We start from the raw sequence: 8,911 nt of genomic DNA, 5'->3' as shown, positions 1-8,911 counted from the left end.
AATATAATTAACAGTCTATGGGTCTAACCCATTTATGGAGTCAAAACATGTGATGTGGCCTTGATTTGCATTATAACTGTTGTTTATGTTTGTGAAGAAAAGAAGGATGGCCCTCAGAACTAACAATGTATGGTACTTTCACATTCAATTGATTGTTTGAAAACATTTTATGGGATGGTCTGAACAAAAATTGCACATTATACCTTTCTAAGGGTATTAAATAACATGTGACATGTTTTATGTTGGTATTACATGTGTATACATTTGTATAGATGTTTATACATTTGTATATATTTGTCTTTATTTAAAAACAAAATAGTTTGGGATTTATGACCCCTTGTCCTTCCTATTTTTTTTAAATGTAACTAAGTAAGTTTTACTTAAAGTACATTTTAAATGAACTACTTATTACTTTTACTTGAGTAATTTTTCAGATAGGTATTTTTACTTGTACTTGAGTAATATTTAATCAAAGTATTGGTACTTTTACTTGAGTACAATATTTTAGTACTTTTTCCACCTCTGCGTGTCTTAACGTTTTATGGTGTGATTGCGCTGCGTTTGGAGAGCCATCTCAACAGACTGTATGTCGAACACTACTTTACTTTACTTTATACTTTATTAGTCCCATCACTGGGAAATTTGTCTTGGACACCGTGCATAGTCCAGTCATGCAAAGCAACATGATCAAAGTACATAAAACACATGATCGAAAAACAGAAAACACAATAATAGATCATTCACACAATACAGCATCCGTTAAAACAAATAAGATAAGTTTAAAAAAAAAAAAAAGCACAAGAAGGCAGTTCACAGTATTTCATTTCTATTTAGCGCCTTGGTTGCAGTAGGAACAAAGGAGTTTTTTAGTCTATTAGACCTGCACATCAAGACCCTATACCTCCTTCCCGAAGGTAATAATTTAAAATTGTCATTCAAGATATGCGTATCGTCTCTCACAATTTTCTTGGCATGGTTTAAAATTGAAGCATTACTTGAAGTGATTACCGATTGATTATTACCCAGTGTGCTTGTTGAATGGTCTCAATGTTTTATTGTTTTATTTCATGTGAATACTAGTTTACTAGAGGAGTAACTTAGTATTTGAAGTAATGCAGTAATGCAGGAAGTGTTTAGTTTCCATGCTTATTGTGTTTCCCCAACAATGTTAGTGAGTAAATCTACTGAAATGGCCCCCACACCATAACAGAGGAGTGGGATGCTGTAAACAAACAATGGGCATCTGTACCTCTTTACCAAGCGCAAACCAGTATAGAAAGCATCAATGAAATGTTGGGGAGGGTCATGCCTCTTTTCCTAATCATTTTGGAGGGTCATACAAAATGTATTGTCGGTAAAGGGAGGGTCAAGTCTTTTTTGACGAAAGGTCCCAAAACTCCTCCGGTGGCCCCTTAAACAAATAACGAACAATCCCTTAGCTGCTACCATAGGACGCCCAATCTAAGTAAATAAGAGGGGGCAGATGGGTAAGGGTATGATACAAGACCATGTAATGAGAGGGGGGGCAAAACAGGATACAAAAAAAAGGAACAAGAAATGCACTGTAATAATAAAAACAGAGGGAGCATTTAGAAAATGCAAGCACAATTGCAAGCCAGGTACCTCCCCCCCCAGCAGCTAGCTGGCTAACTCCAAAAGACGGTAAGTTATCATAAAAGTACAACTTGTAATTACAAAATATGAATATTAACACACACAGATAGTTGTTTTGGTATTTTAAGTTTGTATGAGATTGTTATAAAGCATCACTTTGACTTTATTTAGCTTCAAAGGCGTGAAAAGTTTCCGTTAAATATTATAAATATAAATAATAATAATTAAATTAAATATAATAAATTCTGTTTATTTGATCCAAAATAAAAGCCTAAAGAAAAAACATTTCCGGTCGTTAATTTCAGAATAGAAGCTTCAGCACGTAACGCTTTAATTCACCATCTCAAAAGATTTATTTTTTGTATTTTTACAGTTATATAGGCAGTTTAAAGGAGAACTCCTATAAATAGGCGAGTACTGTCAATATGGAAAAAAATGAACAAAATGGGTGCTAGCAAACTGGAGTTGCTGCAGCTAATGGCCAGAGCTCCCTGTTAGCTAAAAGGGCAGTTGTGGGGGCATATTATAAAGAGTGCCTTTGTTCCCCTTAACAGACACAAAATGCAATTAAAATGTCTGCGCAACATGAACAGGGCCATTACTTGACAACAAGATGAGATTTCAACACCACATCCTGTCTCGATCCTGCCGGGAGCTACTAGCTCGGCCTGCTAGCTGCTAGCTGCTAGCTGCCGTCGGAGATGAGTGTGTTCAGCCAGGCTTTGGTGATAATCATCACGCAGCAGTGTAGAAACACAAAACCCTGGGTTAAACCTGAAGTTAAGGCCAAATCTTGCTTTCTAGTACAGGCCTCAGGTAGTCTAGTTTTCCCGGCTTTGTTTCTGTTAGTTAGTTACTACTTTTTAGTTTAGGGGGGGAAGTTATGGGTCCGATGGCCCTAGATGGGTTGGCTCAGGCTTCTTCCCTTCTTTTGTTCTTTTTGGCCAGACCTCCAGACTCCCATAGTTTTGGTTTAATTAACCATAGTTAAGTTGCAAATAAATTTTGATTTACTTTAATTATTCCTCGTGTTTGGTATTATTCAATATGTTGATAAGCAAATATAGCCTAAGTTGTGTTTGTTTTTCTGTGGCCGTAACACAAAAAAGATTACATTTTAAATAAAAAACTAACACTGAATTTAGTTTAAAGGTTTTTTATTTCAAATTTCTCCCTATTTTATTGTAATTTCACTTTTTCAAATCATCATTTTAACTTTGATTTTTGACTTTTAATTATAATATATATATATAATTTGATATCTTTGCATATTCTCTTTTGGCTGCTAATTTTAATTATGAATAAAAATATCCTCCATAGAAGAGTGAAGTCATCAGATCATCTTAATGCTCAGCTTCTTATTTATTGTCACCGTACAGCAGATAAAGATTCATATTAGTTTCAAACATCAACTGGCTGTCCTGAACTATGAAGATTTTTCATTTTATAAGTTCTCTCTCTCTTTTAGACTCATGTTATCAGTTCATGCAGTGATTAACACCTGATCAGACTATATATGTGTTTCCATTTAAAGATTATGGGCCCTACTTTCCTGCTGCAGCCGCCCAACTGGAGACATATCTGACTTTTCTTCGACGTTGCAGCGAGCTGCGACTGCTTTAAACCATCACAGAAGGTAACAAGATTTGCAAACATCAGTTGGTTTTCTTGTGCTGGTGCCCAGTTTCAGGAAAATAAGACCTGTTGTGAGATTAAATGATTAATGAGAGAAAGAGAAAGAAATCACAAGAGATGAGCTGATATTCTGCTGGACGTTGGTCCTGGAGAACTACTGCATAGGACGGATCTTCATGCTGATGGTCTTCAGGGAGTAGTTACGACCTTTCCAAGTGAACCACTCAACTCCAATATAATAGAGAGTGTTGTCATCCCCCCAACGATAAACACCGTTTGGATTTGTAGCGTGACAGTTGTTGTACCAGAATGCCCCCACGAATAATTTGGCACAGTTCCCCTCCCAGGAGTCCAAGTCTTTGTCGAAGGTGGAGAACCTCTGTCTGTTGTGATAACTCAGGGAGTCTCCTACAGAAACACAACAAGCGTATAATCACAACATTATGATACAACTAACAATGATATATGTTTTTGGAGTGTATTTACTCCAGTATAGAGAACCCTGTTCTGCCTGTCTGTGTCAAAGGAAGTTTAACCGCACCACGACCCGTTTCCCCTCGTCATTATATTATATTGCTGCATGGAGTAACTGCACTAGCGACTGCTCTATCAGCATTGACATGATTCCCTGTAACTTATTTTCATCCGTTTGAACCTCAACTCTGCAAACGTGTATTGGCTCTAAGCCCCACTCTCTGTCAACACACAGAAAGGATGGACAAGACTGCGCTTACACGCTCTCAGGTACAGAAATTTGGCACCGTTTGATATGCAAATCGGTCTTCCGTATTACCGCCGTAATTTGGTCGGTACCATAAAAAGTTCAGGATACCGTACCCAACACTAAACCTGATAAACAATCATTGATATTGTTTTTTTGTTCTTAAATTTCTTCATTAAAACAGAATCAGATAAACATATGAAATATAAACAGAGGACTGATTTGATTTCTCAGCAACTCGTATAACTCTTTGTGTATTTGTTTAGGGACAAGTATGTAGCATGAACCAATGGCTGAAATTCTCGTCCTTAATGTGGAAACCTCACCTGCTCCTCCATCAGTGAATCCAGAAACATGCAGTGGGTATCCGTAGGACTCTGGGTCGATGGAGAATGAGGAGTAACGAGCGGACGCTTTGTTTCCTTCAAAGTCCTCCATGTCGACCAGCAGCTCGTACTTTTTCGTGTTAGTCAGGTAGAAGAGAGACTGGAGACCTGAAAACAAACATAAACATTTAGAAACAGTTTCATGAATTCATGACTGTTAGTTTGGTTTCATTTCTCACCGAGCCAGTACTCTCCAGCAGGGCTACCAAAGCCGGTCTTGTATTGATCCCAGCCCCTGTAGAAGTTCACTGTGCCGTCCATCCTCCTCTGGAACACCTGGAGGGAGGGGATGGGGGGTTAACTAGCTAAACACACAAGATATCTGACAGCTCATGTTTCCAGACAACAGGGATTTTACTGGAATGTGATTTATTGTGAAGGAACTACAGGAAGTATTGACTTTAGTTAAAATACTCACCGTCCACCGTCCTCCTTCTGAATCCATGTCACAGTACACCTACACACACACACACACAGGTATTAGTTAATGGGATACTTTAACTACAACTGTATGAAAATGTACTTAAATCAGTTCTACTACTTCACCCGCCCAGTCACAGTCACTTAGACGCAAAAACATAGGAAAATAGGGTTCAGGTTGGAAAAATGTTACCCTTCAAAGGGTTCGGTGTTTTAACCCAAACCACAAACTTTTTTCTAATTTCAACTAGCCGTTTTGGTGTCTAAACTAAAATTTGTTACCAGAGTCCCACCCCTTCACCACAAACTAACTGATTTGGCATTAGTATCCAAACACCTGCTCTGTTGCCGTCCATTACCCAAACTAACTTAGTCACATAACAGTAACATTGCTGAATGATGTTGTCACATTCAGTCATTAAGTTGGAGAGCTATCAAACTATCTTCCTGGAGCCTGAACAGGTAAGTGATCAATATCCCTCTGAAAACCCATTAGGTACCAACCTGAAAGAAAGTTGTTTTTCTACTGTACTGATTACAATGCACCAGAGGTGTCAAGTAACGAAGTACAAATACTTTGTTCCCTTACTTAAGTAGAAATTTTGGGTATCTATACTTTACTGCAGTAATTATTTTACAGCAGACTTTTTACTTCTACTCCTTACATTTTCATGCAATTATCTGTACTTTCTACTCCTTACATTTTAAAAATAGCTGCTGCTATTTCAGTTCGGCTTGTTTTCATTCTGGCTCGTCATCGTTCAAAAACACTCACAAAAAAAACCTATCCAAATCGCTCCATCCAGATAGAGTGAATTTGATTGTGGTTGGATGAGAAGTATAAACATATACCATTCCGACACCCTATTGGTTCGTACGCGATCCATCACACCTGCACAGACCTGGTGTTAATACGCCACCGGTGCTTTAACGACCGTTATCTAACGGACCGAATAGCAACGCAGATTTCGGTGCCTTACTTAGGTGCCACTTAAATGCCTGCGCTTCTCTCTGATGCTCCGAAAACAGACGTTAGAGGGAACTGAAACATCGCCGCACGGGACCCTAGTTAACACTACAGTTGGCAACAGGTAACGTTAGCCTAGCGTTAGCTAGCAGCTGGAGTAAACACGGTTAAAATGCTGACAGCTAAACGGTGTAAAAGTGTGTCTGTATTTCACTGGAGAGGATTCTAACACCAGACTGTAGCTGCCGTTGTCTGAAAAACACAGAAGAGATGTGTCACCTTTTTCAGCCCTTCTGTATGATTTTAATATAACATTATTATAGTCATTATGGCCTTTAGAAAAACGTTTTTTGTGGAAGTGGGGTTAAGCTTTTGTCCTTTATGGCATTTTTTCCCCCTTACATCAGGGGTCTTCAACGTTTTTTAAGCCAAGGACCCCTTAACTTAAAGTGAGATGTAGCAGGGACCCCCTACTACATATTGTATGAAATTAAGTTGCATATTAAACTGGCCCTACAATAACTGTTAGGGCAACCTAAAGCCTTCTTACATACCCTTTTATCATAAGCTATTGAAATATTAATTGTTGGCATGATTTTATAAATCATATTTTAATGTAACACAGTAAATCTAGGATTAACTGTATCTGTGGGCGGATATCTTAGTGACTACCTTACCTGTAGGCCAGTAAGCCTATCATCAGTGGGAATTTATATTTGCTAATAATATGTTGGAATTATGTTAAGGCATTTTAATTTATTTTTTTTAAAGACTCAAAAATGTACAATAATTTGGGTTATTAATTTGTAGGAGACAACATAGCCTATATTTATTTATTTAGCAGTAACTATTGGCCTGTTCAGCACCAACGCTGTCGCTCTCCACTCTGTCTTTGGTGCTGAAACATTTTAACTAGACGGGAAAGCTGTTTTCTTTGTTCTTTAATACAACAAAGACAATGTCAGACAAATTAGATTTTTATTGGACATAGGCTAACTTGGCTCAACAAGTGACACATTACAACATGGATTTATAGATGTTTTATAATGTATTTTAAAAAATCACTTGATAGCAGGAAGGCCCCGTGATGAAGCTCTGCCCCCACTGTGTTGAGTCTAGCTCCGCCCCTGTTGTTAGTCCTGTTCAGTTCAAGTATTTCAACATCAAACTTTTTCGAGGTCATTTCTTAATGTAAACATTAACCTGGTGCATTATAAAAAAAAAGTGAGGGTTGCTTCTTGGTTTCACCATTTACAGCAGAAGTTCTCTGAGAATCTCTTTTATATCAAAGAGAAACTGGTATTGTGACCGAAATTATATCGAAATCTGACTTATATCAAATCAGAAATATAATTGAATGAGGACATTGTGAATCAAAATTGTGAAATCATAAGTGATACCAAGCCCTGATCTGAAGGTCAACCTGCATCCCAGAGAGGATGAAGTGTACCTGGACAGAAGGCGTGGGTCCGATGGGATAGATGGTGTACACTCCACTGGGTCGGCTGTTGTCATTATTATAAATGTCACTGCAGTCCAACGGCAGATCGAGCTGCTGGCAGCTGACCAACAGAGGAGCCAGCAGGAGGAGGACGACTGAAACCAGCTGGAACAGAAGAGATGTTTTCATTTAGTTTATTCAGTTGGTATCGCTCTTATTTGGTGTTGGTATTGCATCCCTGTCCAAAATTTGCGGTCACAAATGATTAAAATTTGTTTGCCAAACTATCAGATATATAAAGTTGTAAATTTACCTTCATGGTCAGATTTCAGCAGAAGTGATCTGATGAAGATCCTGATGTCAGTGTGTCTCGACGCTCTGATGTCTCTGGTGTCTCTCTCACACTTATTTATACTGTTAAGATTAATAAGTTACTGAGCAGCTGCTGTTTCACACTGATAAAACATGTCCTTGAGTGTGTGTGTGTCTGACATGGCTTACATAATGTCGACACCCAAATCTGACACCCCAGCACTTTTTAGGACCTTAATTTAGGACATTAAAGGACCAAAGAGACAACTTTGTACTTTTGAGTAAAGCAGGTGTCTTCAATGATTTTTAAACCAAGGACCCCTTAACTGAAACAGAGACGGAGCAGGGAACCCTACTACATATATTGTATACAAGGAAGATGCATATTAAACTGGGCCTACAATAACGTGGTTAGCACTTCTGCCTCACAACAAGGTTGTGGGTTCGAACCCAGGTCTTTTCAGGCCTTTCTGTGTGGAGTTTGCATGTTTCCCCCGTGCTTGCATGGGTTTCCTCTGGGTGTTCCGGTTTCTTCCCACCATAAAGACATGCATGCAACTAGGACTACAGTTGAAAATTAGCCGACTCTCTAACACTGGCGCATTTACAGAAATGTTGATTAATGTGCATGGTCCTAATGAAATAAATCAAATAAAAAAATAATAATTGTTGGCATGAGTTTATAAATAATCTGTTATGTTAAAACATACATGTGGCACAGTGAATCCTCAGGATGAACTGTATCTGTGGATGACTACCTTAGTGACTACCTTACCTATAGGCCAGTAAGCCTATCATCAGTGGGGATTTATATTTGCTAATTATACAGTATGTTCAAATAATTTGGAGGCCTCCTTGCAATGACTCTGAGGACCCCCTAGGGGTCCCAGACTGTTAAAGATCTCTGGATTAAAGACTTGGTTTTATGCAGCAGGCGATATGAGGGCGGGTACTGTCTCCCTTGTTAGAATTACAACAAAAATGCATGATCCTGAGTGTTAAAAATATGTTAAAACAGCATTTAAAGTGTAATCACAAACATAATTATTATTATTATTATTATTATTATTATTATTATTATTATTATTATTATTATTATTAAAGGTTTATTTAGATAGAGACAGATACAAAAAACATAGATAAGCTTCAACAGTCATCTGATATATGTATCATAGTGTTTTTAGCCGAAGCTAATTCACGACACTTTTGGTTAAAAATAAAAATACAGATTTACATTATGAAAAATGAGACAAAGATGAAATGAAATGGAATGAAATGAAATGAAAAAAGAAAGGAAGAGAAAGCACAGTATAAAAACTAAATATGAGAGCAAGATTGTTCCCAAATTAGCCACAATTTGTTTTTGTTTTTTTGAAGATGGCTAATGTTGGGATACATTTCAAGTGGTCTGGCAG

At 37.8% G+C, this 8,911-nt stretch overlaps 1 protein-coding gene across 1 annotated transcript; it reads right to left on the bottom strand.

Moving 5' to 3' along the window:
- Nucleotides 1–3,070: 3,070 nt before the first annotated feature.
- On the bottom strand, nt 3,071–7,581 carry LOC120551418 (microfibril-associated glycoprotein 4-like). Its single transcript, XM_039788852.1, has 6 exons — nt 7,498–7,581; nt 7,194–7,349; nt 4,775–4,813; nt 4,536–4,632; nt 4,297–4,464; nt 3,071–3,657 (listed from the first exon to the last, which is right to left on the bottom strand). Exons 1-6 carry the CDS (start codon nt 7,501–7,503, stop codon nt 3,404–3,406), a joined length of 720 nt encoding a protein of 239 aa, XP_039644786.1. The 5' UTR covers nt 7,504–7,581; the 3' UTR covers nt 3,071–3,403.
- Between the last annotated feature and the right edge of the window lie 1,330 nt (nt 7,582–8,911).

This window comes from Perca fluviatilis, chromosome 21, assembly GCF_010015445.1.
Source record: "Perca fluviatilis chromosome 21, GENO_Pfluv_1.0, whole genome shotgun sequence".
NCBI lineage: Eukaryota > Metazoa > Chordata > Actinopteri > Perciformes > Percidae > Perca > Perca fluviatilis.
The sequence above is the reverse complement of the archived record's forward strand: the minus strand, read 5'-3'. Positions and strand labels throughout refer to the sequence as shown.